The sequence below is a fragment of the Dendrobium catenatum genome, unplaced genomic scaffold, assembly GCF_001605985.2.
Source record: "Dendrobium catenatum unplaced genomic scaffold, ASM160598v2 fragScaff_scaffold_976, whole genome shotgun sequence".
In the NCBI taxonomy this organism is placed as follows: domain Eukaryota; kingdom Viridiplantae; phylum Streptophyta; class Magnoliopsida; order Asparagales; family Orchidaceae; genus Dendrobium; species Dendrobium catenatum.
Genome location: NW_021319438.1, coordinates 669,740 through 692,962, shown reverse-complemented (window position 1 = coordinate 692,962; position 23,223 = coordinate 669,740). Strand labels below are relative to the sequence as shown.

The following is a 23,223-nucleotide window of genomic DNA, read 5'->3' as shown; positions in this document are numbered from 1 at the left end:
TAATGTCATCAAAAGATAAATTTAAATTCAATAATTTTAGTTCATTCATAATCAACCAAATTGATAAATTAAATGACTATTTCAATTTAGTATAATTTTAAAATTAATTTGATAGATCCGATTTTGCAAATTTTAAATTAGAATACTGTGGGACGTTAGCTCGAGACGAATACGAGTGCAGAGCGAGCCAGCGACGCCGTCCTCGGGACTCAACTCACGCGCGGGAATCTAATTTTTTAAAATTAAACGGGTTTTCGGGTTGACCCGGCAACCCGTCGGGTCAACCCGAACCCGACCCGTTTTTGCAAACGGGTCAGTTTTCCGGACCCGAACCCGACCCGCTTCGGGTTCGGGTCAATCCAAACCCGAAAATTCCGGGTCGATTTCGGGTCGAATTTTCGGGTCGGGTCCAATATTGACAGGTCTATTCTCACGCGCTCTCCGTTTTCTTCTCGGATCCCTTACCATTGCTCTTGTCCCTCCGCTCTCTCGCGTTAGAGTTTTCCTTCGATATCCAGCGGTCTCTCGATCGTGAGGCTCTCGGCCGCCGGATACAATTTCCTTCGACTGATCACGTGTGGTAATCCGGCTGATCCGAACGATCCGCCATGTTCCTGGTTGATTGGTTCTACGGCGTCCTTGCCTCGCTGGGGCTGTGGCAGAAGGAGGCCAAGATCCTCTTCCTTGGCCTGGACAACGCCGGGAAGACGACGCTCCTCCACATGCTCAAGGACGAGGTAAAGAACAATTATAATTGTCATGTGATTCGATTTGTGTTTTTTGTGCTTTCATTTTCTGAGGAAAAAAGTTGAAGGAGTTTGACCTAAATGGATCTGCTTGCTTTTGTTCTTATGAGATCTTTCTGGGTTCTACAGATTGATATGTTTTGATGCTTTCCTGGATCTATCTTTACTCTAATCTTTTTTCGGCATAAAAAAATAAAAAAAGTTTCCCTCTTTTTTTCGCGCGCGCGTGTGTGTTTTTTTTTTAATTCGGATGTTAAGCTTGGAAGAAAAGCATCTTTCAAAAAATTTGCCTTGATTTAAATGGTTGTTTTCGTTTCCTTATATTTTACTCTGTTTTCTCGGAAGCCTTTGGTTCCTTCGAGATTGTATCCTCTTTGCGAAGGAGTAAGAAAAACATTATTTTGTGTTTGTTATGTGCGATCCAGACAGAACATTCTTAGCTCAGGGTTTTTATTGCACACAATAAGTTGATACAGGTGATTAACATGCCACTTGAGGGTTTATGCACACAAGAGTAGCCTACCAAACTGATCGAATTTGTCGGGGCCTTTCAGTGAAACTGCTCGCATACCTCATTTCCTTGTGTGTGATCTAGTGTCAGGGATCTTTGGCGGAGACCCTATCCCTATGGATATTTTAAAGAGGAGCTTTAAGGGAGGAGGTGTTGGCGCTCTCTATTTTTATGCGGGACATTACTGTCAACCATCCTTAAGACGGTCAGTGCGTTAGTGCCCGAACTGCTCTCTCGATTTCCTCATATTTAGTTATAGGTAATGGAAGCCCCAGCTAGTGATTAATGTAATTTGATTGGCTAAGCCTGAACAAGCTAGGTAAGATTCCTATTTAACTCGATTTATTTATTATTGTGCTAATTTGATGCTTTAGAAACAATGCCTACCTGAAGTTATGTGTTGCTCAAGATTTGTGCATTTATTGAGACCCAATCTTATGTCAAGATTCATGTTTCTTTGGATGATTTCTTATAAGACCAGTAGTTGAACCTCTAATTTTGATGGTTTTGGGAAGGTCAAAATATATCATCTTTTGACCTTTTTTTTGGAGATTTTTGTCCTCTCCGATTATATGTCTTCATGGGGAGACTTTTATAGTCTATGGCTATATCATTGCTGTTGTCTTTTGAGCATAAATAGAAAGTTAATGTTGATCAAAGCCTCTTTAGTTGGTAGTCCTATTAGGTTTGAGTTTAGGAGTGAGGTCTACTTTGAACTAGATGTGATGTTTGGCTTTTTTTTTTCTTGAATTTTCACTTGTGACTATTGTTTGGTAGTGTCAAAGCCACTCTATCTAATGCCACTCTTAGGGGGTTGTCCTCTTGTAGATTGTGTCGATGGGAGACCAATGTTGATGGATTGAGTTAAAAAAATGTTTGAAGTGTGCTCTGTTGTGTAAGCTCTTTTGTTGAAGCACAAAAGGCGGAAATGCCTTTCTAGTTTGTCTCTTGTTTAAGTTATCTTTTTTTACTTGTTAGTACCATTTTTTTTTCTCTGATGGATTTCTTATGATCTTGCATGGGGACAGAGGTTGGTGCAGCATCAGCCGACCCAATACCCAACTTCGGAGGAGCTGAGCATTGGAAAGATTAAGTTTAAGGCATTTGATCTTGGTGGGCATCAGATTGCTCGACGTGTCTGGAAGGATTACTATGCGAAGGTTTGATATGCTTTTTTATTACCAGTTAAAATTTTTACCATTTTATACTTTATCTAAAACTTTTCTCTTAACACTTCTATGGTTTATCACTCTCTTTCTCCCTTTAACAGTGGTGTTAGTTTTAATTCACTTTTTGGATTCTAAGTTATCTACTGTGTACGTCAAGGTACTTGGAGTTAATAATCATTTCTTTTTTACTTTTTATTAAATTAAATTCTATATTCTTGTTTTCCGAATTGCTATGGATTGGAATGTCTTGCTTTGAGTTGTTATTGTCTAATGTAAGACCGAATACCATCTGGTGTTAAATCCAGCATGCTTTGACAATTGCATGAGAAATTTTTTATTCTGCTTTCTGGTGAAAATATGTAAATTCGCTGAAAAGGAGTTTTTATGTTTTTTATGCTTATAAGTGAACCTAATTTCCACTTGGATAATTTCTTATGGTTAATTTCATTAGTTTTTTTTTTCTTTGACCTTTACATTCTCTTATTTAACTTAAATGAAAGCTTTAAACCACAATAAGTCAATTACATTATCAATTGCTTTTGTCAATTATTTCTTGGGAGATCGATGATTATGATCTTCTAACTTTTTGCAGCAACATAAATCCCATTTCGAGCTTGCACGGATCATCATGTTTTCCATCCCAAATCCAGTGGAAAATCCTTTGGAGTCACTCCTGCATCTGTTTTATATGATGCTGATTAGGCCTCTGTTTAGATGCTGGTTTGTGTGGATGCATAGTTGTAAAGATCGGGTGTTTAAGAAAAGATTGAAAAATTAAAAGAGAAATTTTTCTAAAACTCCTACCTGAAATTTTCAAGTGCAATTAAGATATTATGCAAGTTATGTTTAAACTAGTAAAAATAAGTTAGATAAAGCAAAACAAAAACACAAATTTATAATGTGTTGGCTTTTCTACGAGCCTACAGCAACTCTCCAAGGAATTTCTCTACTGGCCTTGGCTTCTTCACTGATGTGTTGCAATAGCTCTTGCCCGCCTTCTTTTTTGGCTTAAGGATTAAACCATGATTCTTTTATCTGTTTTGGGACCAGCCAACAACTAATTCTTTCAAGACTAATTATGAACCTTTAACCCTTAAACCACCCTCTTCCAGATTTAGGGAGAACCTTGTAAATCCTTTTTCAAGGCTAAGTGTCAGTCTCCAACAAATCATTGATCCTAATTGAGACAACACGGCAGAACTTCTATTAAGAAGCTGAACTCAAAAGATAAGAGATATTAAATTGAAAAGCCACCATACACACTAAGAGTGCCAACAACAACAACAACATCATCAAGCAGTTATCCCACTATGTGGGGTCGGTTACATGAATCATTTTTCTCCGTTGTGCCTTGTTAAGAGTCAAATTCTCGTTTAAATCTAATAAAGAAAAGTTATTTCTAATATTTTCTAACCAATTCTTCTTGGGTTGCATCTATCTTTCTTAACATAAGCCAAATCTAATACATCTACTCTCCTAACCGATGTCATCAGAATGCCGCCGTTTTATGTGAACAAATCATCTTAGGCAACTCTCTCTAATCTTATCTGCCATTGGAGCTACTCCAACCTTTTCACGTATATGCTCGTTTCGTATATTGTCTCTAAGAGTAAAGCCAATCATCCACCTAAGCATCCTCATTTCCACAACACTTAACTTAATATTATGTCTCTTTTAATAATCAACACTTTGCGCCATAAAGCATTGCAGGTCTCACCACCATCTTATAGAAATTTCCCTCAAGTTTGAGGGCTACTTTTCTATCACACAACAAGCCCAATGCATTCCTCTACTTCAACCATCCAACTTGAATTATATTAATAATATCCCCATCTATTTCACCATCACTCTGGACAATAGACCCAATATATCTAAAACATGTACTCTTATTAATGACTTGATTGCCCAAAGTAACAATCCCCCACTAAACTATTACTATTAAAATTACACTCCATGTATTAGGTTTTAGATCTACTCAAACAAAAACCTTTAGACTCTAAAGTTGACATCTATAATTCAAGTTTACCTTCAATTGCCTCAGTCCCTCTCTAGTCTTATTAACAAGAAGAATATCATCAGCAAAAAACACACTAGGGTACATGCTCTTGCAAATGTCTAATAAGGACATTGATGTAGAACGGGAGGGGCTAGCCATGATTAAAATTTGAATTTTAAAACATTTCTAATTTGAAACATTGCCAATAAGGAAAGTCATAATTGCTTGGTTTGAAACTTGGAGGGAAAGGGGAAAGGGGAAGGAGGTTGAGTGATTTGAAACTTGAATTTCAAATGGGGATGGAAAGGAAAATTATCCCTTTAATTAAGAATGAATTAAGGCTCCAAGAGGGGGGGATTAATGGGAATTAAGTGGATTGGAGAGAGAGGGGAGGGGACAACCTAGAGAGAGAGAGAGGAAGGAAATAAATTAAGAAATATGAATTTAATTTCATATTTCATAGGAGGGCGGGAATAATTTGAAATTTAAACTATCCTTAATGGGGAATAAGGGGGTGGCGAATAGGGGTTGATTGAGAGCTTTAATGGAGTGGCATTAATTAGAGAGAAGGGGAGAGAGGGGGCGGCCATATGGGGAGGGAGGAAAAGTGTCCACATATAATGTATGTGGACCCAAGCAATAAATGTGAGTAGGGAATTAAATCTGAATTTAATTTCAGATTTGAGAGATTTGGGGGGTTTCCTAAAAGAGATTTACTAATAAAAAAATAATATAAAATTTTAAATCAAATTCAATTAAAAATTTAATTAGATCTAGTTTAAGTAACTTTTCTAAAATAGAAATTCTTATTTATGAAACAAATTCAAATTCAAAATTGTGTGAATTTTAAATTCAAATTTTGTTATCAAATTAAGAAGGCCAAAATAGGAAGGGCTTCGAATGCAAGATGGAATTTGTGGAGCCAAGGGAAGAGGGAGGAGGTGATGGTGGAGTGGCCGACGGTTGGAGGAGGGGAAGAGGGAAGCTTGGCCGGCGACTATGGAGGGTTTGGTCGATGGTCAAGGGAGAAGGAGGGGGTAGAGCGGCGTCTAGAAGAAAGAAGAAGGGAAATTAGAGAAGGAGAAAGGAAGTGCAGGGAAAGAAATATAAAATCATGAGCCCGGACACATTCTGCGGCTTATGGGTACTACGCTGCCCTCACCTAGGGACTTCAAACCATGAGCTCGGACACATCTTGCGGTTGGTGGATACTATGCTTCCCTCACATAGGGATCTCACCAAAGTTCTTCCCAAAGAACAAGAGTGCATAATTTTTTTTTTTATTAATAATCCATCATCATAATACAAGACTAAGGACCTAATATATAGGCCTCAAAGAGAAGGAAAAGGACTAAAATGCCTATAGGGCTACAACTCAAATCAACACACAAGCAAGGGTACAATCATAAATATGAAACTAATACATAAAATATATCAAAGATATAAACTCCTCATCGTAGCCGTCGATCTACGAGCTTCCGGCGGTAAACATTTCAAAATCTCCTACTTATGTCATCATCAGACATCCATCTAAATACCTCTATCTAACCCTAGAATAATGTTTTACTTTATTTTTTATATTATGCACATTGATCTTAAAAGTCCAAAATTAATAATCGATGCTGAGTACATATACTTTCACTCGGAATAACTTTACAATCTTTGCAATCTCAATGATATATTTTTCTTATAAGAAAATAATCAACTTGAGTTTTATTATACATATTCTTATAGGTGATGAGATGTTCATCTCTTTTCTTAAAAAATATTAGCAATTAGAAAATCATAACACAAGCAAAATCTAATATAGTCTTACCACCTTTATTGGTTGATCCAAACTCATAGCCACCATATATGCTTTTAAAATCATCCACCTCTCTACTAACATATCCATTTAAATCTCTTTCAATAAATTTTTTTTTTCAAGAAGCATTTTTTGTATTAATTCTTCTAAGTTATTTCAAAATATTAATTTTGAACACATATCCAATCATACTTGAGGAGCATAAACACTTATAATATTAATAATCTTAGCATAAACACTAATATTTAAAATTATAATTATATCTCAAATTCTATCAATTTTTACAATATTATCCTTCAAACCCTGATCTATAATCACACATGCCATTTCTAGTACAACTCCTACTAGAATACCAAACTTTAAATCTTAAACTATCAATCTCCTAGCTTTTTCTCCACCCTTTTAGTTTCCTGAATGCATAGAATATTGATATGGCTATGAACCATAATATCTAATAATCCTATTAATTTGCCTGATAGGGAACCTGTATTCTAAGTTCCTATCCTAATTCTAGTTTCATGGACTATCTTCTTTGCCCACATCTGTCCATGATGTGGGAACCCTTACCTATTTAACACTGCACCCGGGCACCAGTGCAACTCTTGCACACTTCTCGTTGTATTCAAGCCATACAATGCTTCGCTTCCAGGGAACGCCATAGCATTAACACAATGTATTAAATGATTCATGACATGATTATTCGACAAGTTTTATATTGGTTGCCGAGTAATTAACGCAAGCCTCCACTTTTCTCATTCAGGATTTGGGACCTGGCAATGAAAGTGTTAAATTTCAATAGAAAACTAAGAAAATTTTCCCAAGGAAAAAAAAACTGAGTTTAAGAGATCCTTCTTGAGAATGTGCTGAAATTTAATTGTTTGGGTAAATTTCGTTGATGAGAGTAGGTTTTGTTGTTCTTAGGTGCTTGGGTCGTTATCCCTGGAATAGCAACATAGAGGAGTCAAAGGACGGGAAGGACTTTGGAGGGACCTTTATTTGAATTCTATCATCCAAGAATTTATTAGGAGCATAATAGTTTTGTTTAACGTGATAATTTGCCTTATTTACCCCTTGAACTTGAAGACAACTTTTGAACAATTAAGTTGAAAGTTGTTTTGTTTGCAATTTTGACTATGCAGGAGAAGCCACTTTAGTTGATCAGTTTGGTCCTATGAAATTGGATGCTTAATCTAAAAATTGCTTAAGCAGCTACACAGGGTAGACAGGACGCTGGCTGGTTTTCTTTTCTAACTTGGGCTTGCAAAATTTGTTGTCCAATCTTGATAAGCTTTGAGTTAATTAAACGAGACACATGATCAATTTGGTCATCCAGGAGTGTTCCTAAAAAAAATGGCCATCCTATTTGAATGAAACCTGGACGTAGTGCCCAAGACATTCCTTTGACTTCAAAGGTTGTTTAGCTTGTAAAAAATGGTTGGCAAATTCTAGTAAAGTTTTATTTGGGGATACAATTAATTTAATTAGTTGTTCTTCACACAAAGTAGATTGACCCACCTTCAGGAATTTTTTTTGAATAGGATGTCCAACAATCAAACTGTGATTGGTTTGAAATTGGACTATGAATGTGGTACAGTGATATATATGACTATGCGAAAAATTCTGAAGTTAGATCGAAACTGGCTGTTGAATGTGGTGAATACTTGAAACTTTTTTCTTGTAAAAAAATGCCATAAATGATCGGATTGTAATCAAACAGTGAATGCGACTGACTCTATGAATTGGTGCACCAAGGACTGCTAAAACTGACAATATTGAAACCATATGGTGAATATGGCCAATCCTATGAATTGGTTTGGGAAATTTTTTAAAATCTGATACTTTTCTAGAAGTACATGTAGTTGGACTTCGTAGGTACTTTGGGGTTATTTTAAAGTGATTTGGATCAAGAGAAAACTTCTAATTTGGCAGGTTCTTTCTGTTTTTCAATAGCTAAGCCTTAAACAAATTAGTAAGTTGATAAAGCTTTCAAGGACAAGATTCCTTTGTCTTGCTGCTTGAACTTCTTTGTCCAAGAAAGTAGTGTCGTCGTGCTGCCTGAACTTCTTTAACCAAGCAAGTAGTGTGCTTATCGTCACCATCAGCAAGCATTGACTTGATATTGAATTTGAAGCTATTGTTTGTATTGAGATGAACCTACGTTGCACATGTAGAGAAAATATTAATCCACTAATTATAGAAGTATTTTTAATCCTAAAAAGCAATCAAGTTGTTCAACAAAATGGCCTGTCTTGATTCATATTTTCCTTCAACAGAATCTTTATAGGAATTCATCTCCCTGTGTCTTATATTTGGAGATCCGCTCCTTGAAGTTCTTTGGTTTTCCTTTTCAATATGATTTCTTTTTCTTATTAACTGCTGGCATTTCTCATAGTTCTAGTTTATATTATTTCTCAAGATGTTTCTGTAAGCCTGACCGATCTTTACTGTATTTAAATTATCCTTGTCTTTGTGTCCATATTTATTATCATTGTTGCAAATGTTCATACTTTACCCATTCCAAGATATAAAAAATTGTATAAGTTAACTTGATGAGGTTGTAACGATATTTTCCATTTAAACTTTGGCACCTTGTTTGATAAATCATTTTAGTTGTAAATGACAGAATATAATGCTAAGGAGGAATGTTCAGAAATTAGATTGAAAAAAATATACGTTCTTGTTTATTAAAGACGACTTCTGGATTTCGTTGACTGGCTGTGTGTATATTTTGTTTGGATAGCTATTACTGTTACTGTTTCTTCTGTGGCAATTTCTGTAGACTATATTCATTTTTATCAATCTTTATTGAGGGGTGAGATTTGAACTGGATAATTCTAGTCAACAACTCTGAGCTGTCTGCTTGCAACTTTCTGTTGTTTTCGTGCATGCTTAACAGTGTTTAATGCACATGCATGCATTAAAGCCTTAGAAGGGAAACTTTAGTTTTGGGAAATTTTAAAACTCAGTTTGATTTCAAATTATTTTCAAAAAAGCTTCATCTGTATCCAGGTTGACACGTCAAAATGAAATTGTTTATTACTGTGTTATTTATTTTGCATGTGTGAGGATGTGAGCATTGTTGACCTCCGTATCAGCACCACAATCAATGCAAGTTAGTGCGACGCATAAGGTGACTAACAGACATGATGCCACTCGGAACAAACATCGTGGCACTTCTATTGTGGTTGCAATCACCCGAACTTCATCCAATTGCAAAACTTATCACATCAATGAATTCAAGGCATTGAATTTACTCGAGGGGAGCCGATCATGCGCGACTTCAGCAAAGGTTGGTGAAAGCAATGGTTGGAAGACGTAACATTGATTAAAATTGCCCAAACAATGTCTGATCACAAAATGAACTACGTTGTTATGCTCAAAAGATCGAAATTGAGGATCCCTTAGATCAATTCAAGTGAAGGCCGTCGAAAAAAGAATGACGGACTACACGACATCACGCGAGGTTATCCAAACGACATCCACTCACAAAACGGACTCCGTCGTTGTGTTTGGAATGTCGAAAATACTGAGATTATAATATTGCCCATGTCCCCATACGAGTCAAAAAGTGCAAAATTTTACCCGAGGGCAAGTCGATGGCACACAAAACGAGATGCATGGCGAACGAGAAACTCAGTGAATGGTCTGTTCATTTTCCTTTAATGGTTTTATACTATTTTAAACAAAAAAGTTATATAAATTAATATAAAAAAATTATATATATAATTGAAAATTGTAAAATTAGATATATTGTCCTATCTACTTATATCTACGATCAAATCTTTGAAATTCGGCCAATCCATACCCTGTTATGCAAAATCAGAGCCACAATATTCTAAGGCATTATTTGTTCTAGCAATAGGGGTGAAAACAAATAAGAATATAAAAAAAAGTAAGGAGATATGCATGCAATTCTTACCCCTCTCTCCAATTTCATGAAAATCACCCGCAGCCTCTCCCTTCTTTGTTCAACTCCAAGTCGAGACCCTTCTCGCTACATGAGCTCCGTGCGACTTGCATTGCTCTCAATCATGCTTAACCTTCCTACTCCCCTCTCTCAGCTAATTCTAGCCCTTTTGCCGCCTTAGCCCTCTTGACCCTACATATAGAAGCCTCCTCCCCATGCCCATACATGCACTCCTCTCCATGCAAGGCCATCCAACCCTTCTCCATTTCTTCCTCTCAGTTCACACAACCCATTCAACACCCCTGACCCTCATCCCCTTGCACTGAGCCTTCCTTTAGTCTTCGCACAACAACCGCCCATCCACTCCTAAGCCCCCTGACTTCCATTCCCTTCCACACCGGCTCCAATTGAACCTCCCTTTCCCTTCGTTTTCCAAAACTACCACCTACAAGCCACAACTCCCTTCTTTCCTCACACTCACTACCCGCTAGCCTCTATTGACCCAGTCCAGGCTACTTAAGCTTTGCCTGCTGCACCTCCTCCTCAACTCCCTTCAACCAACACACCTACACCTAGTCGCCATCGATTCTCCCCTTAACATTTTTTATTACCACCCACCTGCAGAACCCCTAGCCTGCACCTCAACCTTCCTTGTCAACCAGCTCTCCACTCCAATCTCACCGACATCACCTCCTCCAGTCAATCTTCCAACCTCCAACTCTTACCCCTCTTGCTATCTCCCTTGATCCGTCGAAACACCTATAGTCTACCCCTCTCTACTTATACTTCCCATACGCATCGAAACTGACGTGCTCTCTCAAACCTCCCCCATTCTCTCTCTCTCTCTCTCTCTCTCTCTCTCTCTCTCTCTCTCTCTCTCTCAAATCAGAAAAGCGAAAATAAAAAAGGGCGAATTCAAAAAAATTGTGTCGTGCTCATCCTCATCGTCATCACCACCTATAATCGCTTTTCCTAACACGGTGGAAGAAAACTCATATGCGACGTTCACAACAAAATAGACAAGCCATATACATGTTTTCATAGCATGGCGGGAGGATTTTAAGTACATATATACGCTTTTTGTAGCATGGCTAGTAAAGCTTGCAAGTCTTCAAATAGGCACCCTAAGTTTCATATACATTTTTCTTAGTGTGGTTAGATTAAAAATATTGGTTGTGGTGTTGCTTAACACCGACCATACATGCTTTTCATAACGTGGTGGGTAGACCCAACACTTCTGATGATACCTCCATATTGTGGGAGGATATGTTAGGAGGGTGCAACATTTTCTAGTAGGGACTTAAAATAAAAAAACAAATGAGAAAAATGATAAATTTAAATAATTTCATGTTGGTACTTGAAGAACCATACGTGCTTATCATAGTGCAATGGGATTAAAGATATCGATCACTGTGTCACCTGACATCTATTATACATACTTTTCGTAGCGTGGTTTGCAAACCCAACACTCCCCGTGGATGCCCTTTACATGGGGAGAATGTTGGGAGGTTGCTAAAATTTGGATTGAATGAACAAGCAAGGAACATGGCCTAAAATTTGCAAAATAAAAGACATTGCTCGAACACAAGCCCATGACTTGCAATGCACAATGCAACTCGCCTATGGGCAAGGAACAAGGGACTTGTAGCGAAAAAGGTAGCTAGCCTACGTGCGAGATTAGTAATGCCTTACTCCAACCGAGCACTAATTTTGCGACTATCTAAAAAGGAAATTTTAGCAATACTAAAAATATGAAAGAGGTTTGATGTAAAACGGGGAGGAGGCTCTGCTAGGGAGAGGATCCTTTGCAGGAATTTTCAGGGCAGCAGCAGTTTTGAAGCTTCAAGTTGATGAGAATCCAAGAACCACTGCAGGAATTTTCTGGCAACAGCTTTGGAGTTCTTCGACGTCGGCTTTGACTTCGACGACACCGTCGAAGAATACTTGGACCGGATCCTACCAACGCTAGTGGATTCCATCGACGAACACTTCTCCGTCTACACGTGGATCATCAAAGGTCGATCTACCGTGCCCCCTCCACCTCCGAGATCCTTCTCCACGGCGACGTTCCTTGGGTCCTCCCTCCTCGTGGCAACCTCAATGCTAGTTTGGACGATCTTCCGCCGCTCAGCCTAGTCTTCGTAGGAAAGAGAGAAAAGGTCTCAAGGTGTGAACAACTCCGTATTAATTGTGGGATTTTTATTTACTAGCCTTAGCTTTATGTTTTCCTTTACGTTTGTTTAAATAGTTTGGCTATCTTGTTGAAATTTCTTTGCCTAGCAAGTTGAACATCATGAATTTCTTGTAATCGACTTAACTTTGATACACGATTATATAATTGGTTAAGCTAGAATTTAATTCTCTTTTAACTCTTGTGTAACTCCATCCTTGCATCACATCACGACCCCTCTCTATTTATTCCCCCCATACACATCGAAACTGACATGCTCTCTCTCACAAATCAGAAAAGCGAAAATAAAAAAGGGCGAATTCAAAAAATTGTGTCGTGCTCATCCTCATCGTCATCACCACCTATAATCGCTTTTCCTAACACGGTGGAAGAAAACTCGTATGCGACGTTCACAATAAAATAGACAAGCCATATACATGTTTTTCATAGCATGGCGGGAGGATTTTAAGTACATATATACGTTTTTTGTAGCGTGGCTAGTAAAGCTTGCAAGTCTTCAAATAGGCACCCTAAGTTCCATATACATTTTTCTTAGTGTGGTTAGATTAAAAATATCGGTTGTGGTGTTGCTTAACACTGACCATACATGTTTTTCATAACGTGGTGGGTAGACCCAACACTTCTGATGATGCCTCCATATGCTGGGAGGATATGTTAGGAGGCTGCCACATTTTCTAGTAGGGACTTAAAATACAAAAAACAAATGAGAAAAATGATAATTTAAATAATTTCAAGTTGGTACTTGAAGAACCATACGTGCTTATCATAGTGCAATGGGATTAAAGATATCGATCAGTGTCACCTGACATCTATCATACATACTTTTCGTAGCGTGGTTTACAAACCCAACACTCCCCGTGGATGCCCTTTACATGGGGAGGATGTTGGAAGGTTGCTAAAATTTGGATTGAATGAACAAGCAAGGAACATAACATAAAATTTGCAAAATAAAAGACATTGCTCGAACACTAGCCCATGACTTGCAATGCACAATGCAACTCGCCTATGGGCAAGGAATAAGGGACTTGTAGCGAAAAGGTATCTAGCCTATGTGCGAGATTAGGAATGCCTTACTCCAACCGAGCACTAATTTTACAACTATCTAAAAAGGAAATTTTAGCAATACTAAAAATATGAAAGAGGTTTCTAACTCGCCTTCAACATATGCCACCGGATTCATAACACACATACAAGCTGATAGAAAACATACTTTAGCTTTTAAAATGAAATATTGTGTGCTTTCCAACAATAAATATTTGCACAAGTGCTCAAATTTAAATATTTTTAAAAACTCACAAGTCTTAAAATGCAAATCTTCAAACTCAAGAGTGTCTTCAAGAAGTGTGCAACAAATCCAATGAAATATACTACATTGAAAAGCGTGTGAGCAAAGTGAAAGCATGCAAACATGCCATGCAAGTGCTCGAAATGAGTGCAAGTGCATTGCACAAGCACCCAAAATTGTGCAAGTAAATTAAAAGCACGTGAACATGCTATGCAAATGTATCAAAATGCATGCATGTGCATCACGTAAATGCACCAAAAAAGCATACCAATACATTGAAAGCATGCATACACATTATGTGAGTGCATCAAAATTCATGCAAGTGCATGGTGCAAACGCACTGAAAAATGCAGACATCAATTACCACAAGTTTTAAAGTATCCACGTGTTGCAACCTTCGCACCAAACTCCTAAATCCTATGTCCAAGAATGCTTTGTGGGTTAAATAAGAATTTAAATTTTAAGTTCAATCATTATTCTTGAAATGACTAGAGTTGACATGATTTAGATTAATAAGAAAGCGCACAATCATATAATTCACCTAGATATTTGATTTTGAGTTCACATTATGCCTTCAAAGCTTATTTAAAAAATATTCATTATAAAATACAAGCTCTCAATATTAATGTTCCTATGATAAATTTGCAAAAAATTAATATTTGAACTCATTTATTTGTTAGTGGACAAATAAAGTTGACAAGGCTCAACAAGAACGTCAAGCCTTTGTCCCACTACGTGGGTTCGGCTACAAGAATCCTTTTTCTTCATTGTGTCATGTTAAAAATCAAATTCTTGTTTAAATCTAATAAAGAAAGATCATTTCAAATATTTTATAACCTAGTCTTTTTAGGTCTATCTTTACCTTTCTTAACATAAGTCAAATCTAAAGTTGACAAGGCTCAAATAGCAAAAATTTGAATTGTTTAAAACCTTGATGATGGCCGTGTTGAAGGTAAATCTCAACTTGAGGTATCATCAAAATATCGCATGCACTTAGTTCGAATCCAATCTTGTGCTAGCAAGTGAGCAGAGTTGACAATGTTGGAATAACAAAAAATGCAAATTATTTAAAAAATAATGTAATTAAATCTCAATCGAAGGAGACCATATATTTTAAATTCACCAAAACTCCAATCAAATACAAAATATTTTTGAATGACTTCAATGTTATTTCTAATGAAAGCCATGCTGAAAGCAAATTTTAACAGGAGGGATCAATTCTTAAATTCTACCAAAATTTTAAAATTTCTAATTTATTAAAATTTTAATATTTAAAATGAAATTTAATCACATAAAACTTAAAGTAAATATTCATCCACACTCCATAACCATTTAGCTGGGGAGATGAATTCAAGAACAATTTTTGCTCACAAAGAGTGAAGGTTCAATCGAGAATACCATAAGATTTATTCTCAAGTAATTTCATGGTTTTAAGGACATGGTAAGTGTGACTTCAATGTCATCTTCGATGATGGTCGTGTTGAAAGTAAATCTCAACAAAATGGGTCAATTCTCAATTTCTATCAAAATTTCAATATTTAAAGTGAAATTTAATCACTTGAAACTTAAAGCAAAAATTCATCCACAGTCCACAATAGCAAGAGCGATGAATTCAAAAATAACTTCAGCTTACAAAAAGTGAATATCCAATCTAAAATATCATTAATATTCATTTTCAAATAATCTCCGGTCAGTAATGATGTGACAAGTATCTTCTAATTGTTGTTTTGGCCCACTGCTCTAGAAAATTGGTGATTTGGCCCAACATCTCCACAAAATCAATGGTTTGGCCCAACAGTTCATGTGGTAAATGGTTATGACTAGGGTCCTTTAATCCGTAGTTTGGCCCAATGGCTTCACATGATAAACTACTATGATCAAAGTCCTCTAATCGTGTGGTTTGGTCCAACTGCTCCACTATATTACAATCACGACTTGATCCACATGTACTATCTAATGGCTAATGCATTTGAATAATGAATCATAAGGTATAATCAATAACATATGAAGCCCTCTGTTTGCTAAGATTGATTTAACTTTGTTCCTTAGCAAATTTCAACCCTGGTCTACAAATTACTCTTGTATGAAGCAATTGATGTCTGCTAATGAGAATTCTTCGATCGGGTTGGGTTGACTATCTCCTCCGACTAAGTAGACTAAGGAGCATAACAACCCAGGACAATAGAATTATGGGATTTTGATCGGGTTCATTATTATTCCCCTCACCATTTGCTTTAAGCATAAGGTGCTATATTTATAATTTCAAACATCTAGATATGTTGCTACTATACGCCAGATATTAAGTGCCTATGTAACGACTAGCCTTTATCATAAGTGTTCTCATCACCGGGAAAAGTAATTAATCATAGGGGCTTGCGCCTATAGGAAACATGAACTCATATTTAAAATCCTTACTAATGAGGATGAAATCTCTGGGTAGTGTCTTAGGTCTACCTAATTTGGCTTCTAAAATTTCTCCCAAAATTTAATTCGCTAAAACTCTCCTCGAATCACATGGATAGGTCGGGGCACCCAAGAGCCAAATTTTTGGAGCCCACAAGCATGTTTATGCTAGTGTGCCCGTGCAAATAAGTTTTTATGTATACCTTTCAATATAGGATGAATGCATTTTCACTAAAACAATAATTGCATTTTGAGTCTGGTTTTGCGAATGTTCGTTGAGACTGGCCCTAATTGGTTGAGTTTGGAACAGGATTTGAAACCATACTTAACCAGCCGTTTTTTCTAGGGGATTACAGCCGGGTATGAGCAATCTCAAAATCACAAAATAAATCACAATCTCTGTCCTCATTTCTATTTATTCCCTCATTTTTCCCCCTAAATCCCCAATCATCGTTATCGCCTCTCCTCTCCTTGCAACAACCAACCATTGACAATTAAGATGAGTGACCAACCACCCTAACCAGCAACTCTCAATTGGCAATTTTTCCTCCTTATAACATCTTGACCTTGCCCACCTCACCATCTGTGACCAATGATCCCCACTAGCCAACATCTCCCCTCCAATCAGAGTTGTGAGCTCTCCCATCCTTTGCGTCTTCTTTTGCGACCCACAGTTTATGACTTGGCTTAACAGAGGCTGTAATCTTCTTCGTTTCAGCACTCCTAGAGGTAAGCTTGTGCAAATGCAAGATCAAGTTTTCTACATGTTCTGATCTTCTAAAAACATAATTTTCATGTGTATTAGGGTTCGTGATCTATTTTTTGCCTGCAAATTAGAAGTTGCGATAGAAAAATAATGGTTGCAAATTGGCTGCATTTTTGTTTGTGTTTGTTTGAATGAAACGTGATTGTATGCTTTTCAGAAAAAGGTGCATACTTGACTGAGAGATGAAGTAATATGCAATTATGCATTATTGAAAACATGCGATTATCTCACTATCTTCCCTTTACTAATGAATGATCTCTAATATGACATTCTTTTGATCTCAGCCTTACCCCCTCAGTAATCTTATTATTGTTAACATTAACGTTACTATTATGGTTGCTATAGGTATCATGTCTTCAACTAGCTCTATGTAATTCAGACTGATAATCAATTTAACGTTATTGATGCTTATATGGCTTAGGGAGAAACATTTTTATGCTTACTACTGCTGAAAATTCTGCTAAAAAGACATTTCTCTTTTAAGAAACTTCAGTTTTTTTTTTCCATCTAATCCTTATTTCACCTAGTTTGGTGGTTCCAGGTGGATGCAGTGGTGTACCTGGTAGATGCTGTTGACAAGGAACGGTTTGCAGAGTCGAAAAAGGAGCTCGATGCCTTACTTTCCGACGACAGTTTAGCCAACGTCCCGTTTCTCGTCCTCGGTAACAAGATCGACATACCGTATGCGGCATCCGAAGAGGAGCTACGCTACCACCTGGGCCTTACTAACTTCACCACCGGCAAGGGCAAGGTCAACCTCACCGATTCTAATGTCCGACCGCTCGAGGTCTTCATGTGCAGTATCGTCCGTAAGATGGGTTATGGTGATGGATTCAAATGGCTCTCACAGTATATCAAGTGAAAACCGTTGAACATAGAGTGAGGAACATTAGACTGGTCAAATCTTTTATTGCTGCTTCAGTTATCTTTGTTTCAGTTAATGATGATGGCATGAACTCTGTTTTGTTATTTTATTTCTTAGTTGATGTTGGAATAATGCAAATGTCAATCATATTTAACAGGTTTGGGATTATGAAGACTCTGTAAAGTAGAATGTAATATTAGAAATATTCTTTAATCTCCTGACTTTTTCCCTGAAAGTTTTTTATGTCGGAGTATGGCCATGTTAGCTATGATTTGATCTAGCATGCTGGTCATTCTCTTATCCATCTTTGATATTTTATAGTATTTGCAAATTGAACATTTATATATTATGTTATGATATGATTGAATATCAAAATATCGAAATAAGGTTTCATTTGTGATGGTTTTCTTAATGTCTCTAAAAACAGTTTTTTAGTATAATTTTTTTTGAAAATCTTGCATTGGAGGTAGAGGCTTCGGGCTTCGTTTGGGATAACTTTCTTACTACTTAAAATAGCTTTTTAGTACAAAAATTTTATTCTTAAAACAGCTTTTTATTACAAATTTTTTTGTACTCAAAAGCTATTTTAAGAAGCAGTAAAAAAGCTGTCCTAAACGAAGCTTAAATCTCATGATCTCTACTCTCTTGTGTTGTGCTTGAAAAAGGCTCAAAGAACTCAGAAGTGATTAGCTATGAATCTGCATTATGGTGTTTTTGGATTTTCTATGAGATTTTCTGTGTATTTCCTATGAAACGAATGCCTCATATAATATTAAAAAAAAATTTGAAGGTCATAGTTTTTGCAATAATTTTATCTTATTTTCCTCACAAACCTACAATAATAGAAGACGACAATGGTGAAGAACTTGACGAAGAAATTAAAATCTAGCTGTCTACTAATCATCTTCGTCGAATTTAAGCTTCATTGTAGCTTTGTATGGTCATGACATTTAGGTTTCGTTTGAGACAATTTTTTTATTGATTTCTAAAGTAATTTTTTAGTAAAAAAATTTTTTTGAGTTGAAAATTTTGTACTATAAAATTGTTTTTAAAAGTAATAAGAAAACTATCCCAAAAGAAGTCTTTGTTGGTACAAAAGCCTCTACCTCTGCTGCAACCTTTTCACAAAGGGCAGTTCTTCTCATCAGTCCATATTTTTCATCTTGTAGTTTATAGTTTTTAGGATTTGTTTTGTTATATTTTGATCATCAAATCAATCAATAGAAATTGGCGCACAAATGGTATTGTGTTTTGTAAGTCATTTCATAGGTTTTCTTTTGTGATATCAATAGGACATTATGTAATAATGCATCATCATAAAATAATACTTTATATGAATTCATATTGGTGGATATAAGCGCCATTATCAATCTAAACTATTGTGGTATTTTATCATAGGTATTTATGTATTTATGGACTTGGTACATCAACTATTTTTTGCAATATAATTGAAACTCATCGTGGTACATAGGTGTTTATAAAGCTTAAACACAAACACTAGAGTTCCAGTTGGAGGCGCAAGCAGCCGTCGGAGCAGGTGGCCAGAGGTGCCGGCGACCAACTGCGCGAAGCCCGACATCCAGGTTAGCCGGCGACAGAGAGTTGATGAAGGGCTACAAACATGGCTGGTTTAACAGAATTAACAGAGAACTTTACAGGATCTTTTTGGCTCATTTGAACAGATAAAACTCAGCAGCCAACTCTACAGCACTTTGAGCTGTATTCTTCCAAACTCTTATTCCCCTCATCACAGACCAAACCTTCTCAGCCTCCTCCCACCTCCCAGTCTCAGCGTACAAATTAGCCATAAGCACAAAATTCCCAGAATTCTCTGGCTCAACCTCCATCAACTTCGTCGCCGCCTTCTCCCCCACCTCGGCATCACCATTATTCCTGCAAGCACTCAACAATGCACCCCAAATCTCCGCGGTCGGTTTCATTGGCATCCCTTTGATCAACACCAATGCCTCTCTCGTCCGCCCGCACCGTCCCAATAGATCCACCAAGCACCCGTAATGCTCGAGTCTCGGCTTGATCTTGTACTCTGACGGCATGGCTCGAATTAGCTCTTTGCCTCTCTCCACCATCCCAGCATGAGTACAGCATCCAAGAACACTAACAAATGTGCTTGAATTTGGCGACGGGAAACCTCTCTCAAGCATTTCATCAAACACCTGCAATCCCAGTAGGCCATGCCCGTTGATGGCTAGTCCATTGATCATCGTGTTCCAGGTTACAACATTTCGTTGCGGCATTTCATCAAACACCCTCCGTGCGCTCTCCAATTCTGCGCATTTAGAGTACATATCGATGAGGGAGTTCCCAACGTTTATAGCAGAGATCAAAAGACCCTTCTTCTCGGCGTAGAAGTGAATTTTTCGACCAAGATCTGAATTTCCCGTTCGAGCACAGATCGGAAGAATGGTGACAACCGTAGCATCATCCGGATCTATACCGGACTCCCACATCTCCAAGAACATCCCGACCGCTTTACTGTCATAACCTGCGCGTGAAACCCCAGCGAGGATTGTATTCCATGTGACGATATTTCTGCTGCTCATTTGGCGAAAGAGATGGAAAGCAGATTCAAAATCGTTTCTTTTGCAGAAACCATTGATCATTAGGTTCCATACGACGATTTCTCTATGCGGCAATTTCACGAACACGTTGTAAGCCTCCGCCATGCAGCCGAATTGGGCGTACAGTTCAACGAGCTGGATGGCGACCGCGGAATGGTCGCTGAAACCGGCGAGGAGGGCAGTTGCGTGGATGGCAGTACCCGGTTGGAGGGAAGGGAGGAGGGAGCAAGATTTGAGGAGAGGGGCGAAGGTTTGACGGTCGGGTCTGAGGCCGGCGGAACGGAGGAGAGAGAAGAGGAAGAAGGGTTGGTGGGAAGGGAAGAAGGAGAGGGATTTGATGGCGGCATTGAAGAGGGGGAGGTCGGGGCTGGGGGAAAGGATGAGAAGACGGCGGGCGAAGTAGGGGTGGCGGATGGAAGAGGAGGCGGCGGCGAGGGTGGAGAGGAGGGAAGGGGAGAAGAGGTGGAGCTGGCGGCGGAGGACGTGGGAGAGAATTTCGGGGAGGCGGTGGCGAGCGGTGCGGTCGTGTAGGAGTTGAAGAACGTGACGGAGACAGGCCGCGGCGAGTTGGTCGCCAATGGAGGTCATGCTCCGGCGCCGCCGGGAATTTTGGAAGTTGCCGATTGGGTCGGCATTGGCCCTTGTGCTTTCTTCAGCCTAACTCATTTTCTCAGGGAATTATGTTAAAAACTTATATCACGATGAAATTAATAATCATTGAATGTATATATATGAAATTGCAAAAATAAATTTTTTTAAAGAGAATTTAATTTTAAATACATCTAAGAACGTCAGGTTTTGCATTTTTAAATCTTTAAATCTTATATGGGAGTTGACATATCATCAAAAAAATTATCTTGATTGAGCACGAATCTAAATGTAAAATTGAATTGGGAACTTATGAGATTAATTTAGGGAACATCCAAACTTCAGTTTCAACAAACTTATGGTTGAACCAAGCATTTCGAAAACGAACCCAACGACACCAAATTCGACCCAATATGAGCCCAAATGGGCCCAAATTGAGGGTATGAAGTGCAGCTGGATGCTTCAAAGCATAAGTTGGATGACCAAATAATTTTCAAATATGACATTGTTATAGTTGAATCGAGCAGCTCGACGAGACGAATCCAATGAGTTCAAGATCGTCAAATTTTGATATCATGAAGACACTCAAATGTGTGATAAGCGGTACAAAAGCAAGGGAATCGATATCGGTCGTCCATCCGAAACACTCCCAACCTATTTTTAATCTTCTCGTTATTTATTAGTCATGTCACTCTCAAAAAATTATAAATAGACCACTCATTATTCACAAAGTTAAAGGAAGGAAAAGAAGATGAAGTGGAAAGAGAAATTTGATATCTCTCTTTCCACCAAGCTCCCCTCGACCATCGTCGGGCCACCGCCCAACCACCGACCGACGTCGAACTTCCGCTAGGCCACCAACTGACGCATTAGTTCCACCTAACTCTCTCTACTATTATAATTTCACAATCTTTGACCATGACAAATCAAGCTTTGTAATTCATTCAAATATTAGTGGAACCATTTGAACTAAGCCAGACCCTATAGTTTTTTTCACTTTTCCAAGATTTCCATATTAAAAATCTTGGTGTTTTATCCTTTCAACTTATGTGTTGGATATTCGTGCAATGCTAAGATGAAAAGCACCCTCACTCTACTGCTGCATATATTCTAGCCCGCAACATGAGTAAAAAAATTGCAACCATTAAATTAAAACTGGTAGCATTTACTTAATATAAATATGAAGATAAATTTAAGCTTCCTTTGGGATAGCTTTCTTACAATTTCTTAAGGCAACTTTTCATATAAAATTTTAATTTTTTGTACTGAAAAGTTACTTTAAGAAATAGTAAGTGCCCAAACAAAACCTTTAAAAATTAATAAAATTTTATGTAAGAGTTCAAATATTAGTTTGAAAAATTCTCCTAAATTAGGCAAATTAATTAATGTTGTAATTTATTGGTAAGCTCATTAAAACTTACTTAAGGAGAATAATCAATATCATTATTATATAATTATTTTAGTGTTATGATAAGTTAAAATTCTTATTTGAGTCAAATAATTTACATAATGAACAAGATGGGCTACAAATCTTCAGCAACCCTTCTGTTTTTTTCTTGATATATAGGTAATCTTCAGCTACTGTAGTTTGCCGCCACAGTTGACCACCTTCATTAGGAGAAACTATTCTATGTAGACACCGAACTGTTTGGATGCCAATCAGAAGGCACTACGTCGCCCAGTACACAGCGGTACCTAGCGTCGATACCGAGCAAAAAGTGACTTGGCGCATTCTGATTGGCCTTCGAACGACGTACGATATCCGCACAGAATAAATTTTCCATCATCAGGCTTATTTTGAAATTATTCATAAACATTTAAACCCGTCAACATTCAAGTAGTTCATTACTCACACCAAAGATATAGGACATTAGCTACTTACAATTCCTCAGGTCAAAGAGATCATGATACCATGGCATATATATATATTTTTTTAAGATGACGATTTTTTGATGAGGATGGGATTCAACATTATAAAACTTTAGGTTATGAATAAATAAAAATAACTATATTTTAAGATGAATATAATATAATTTTAAAGTTATTAATAATATATTACAATAAGTACAAAATAAATTCAGTGCCTATAAACCTACAACAACAACAACATCAAGGGTTTATCCCACTAGATAGGTTCAGCTATATGAATCATTTTTTTTCTTTATTGTGTCATGTTAAGAGTCAAATTCTCATTTAAATTTAATTAAAAGGTACCATTTCTAATATTTTCCCAAGTCATATATTTTTAGGCATACTTTTATCTTTCTTAATATAGGTCAAATCCAATATACCTACTCTCCTAAACAAGTCATCAGAAGGATAACGTTTAATGTGTCCAAAGTATCTAGACGACTCTCTCTAATATTATCTGCCACTAGAGCTACTCCAACATTTTCACTTGTATACTATTTCG

The 23,223-nt window shown here is 37.4% G+C and overlaps 2 protein-coding genes across 2 annotated transcripts; one reads left to right on the top strand and one right to left on the bottom strand.

The window, feature by feature from the left end:
- Positions 1-440: 440 nt before the first annotated feature.
- Positions 441-17,908, top strand: LOC110101627 (GTP-binding protein SAR1A). Its single transcript, XM_020829602.2, has 3 exons — positions 441-737; positions 2,286-2,417; positions 17,320-17,908. The coding sequence occupies exons 1-3, from the start codon at positions 609-611 to the stop codon at positions 17,638-17,640; spliced, it is 582 nt and encodes a 193-aa protein (XP_020685261.1). The 5' UTR covers positions 441-608; the 3' UTR covers positions 17,641-17,908.
- Positions 17,909-19,009: 1,101 nt separating this feature from the next.
- LOC110101615 (pentatricopeptide repeat-containing protein At1g09190) lies at positions 19,010-20,916 on the bottom strand. The gene has a single exon (XM_020829581.2). The coding sequence runs from the start codon at positions 20,808-20,810 to the stop codon at positions 19,314-19,316; it is 1,497 nt and encodes a 498-aa protein (XP_020685240.1). The 5' UTR covers positions 20,811-20,916; the 3' UTR covers positions 19,010-19,313.
- Positions 20,917-23,223: the final 2,307 nt, after the last annotated feature.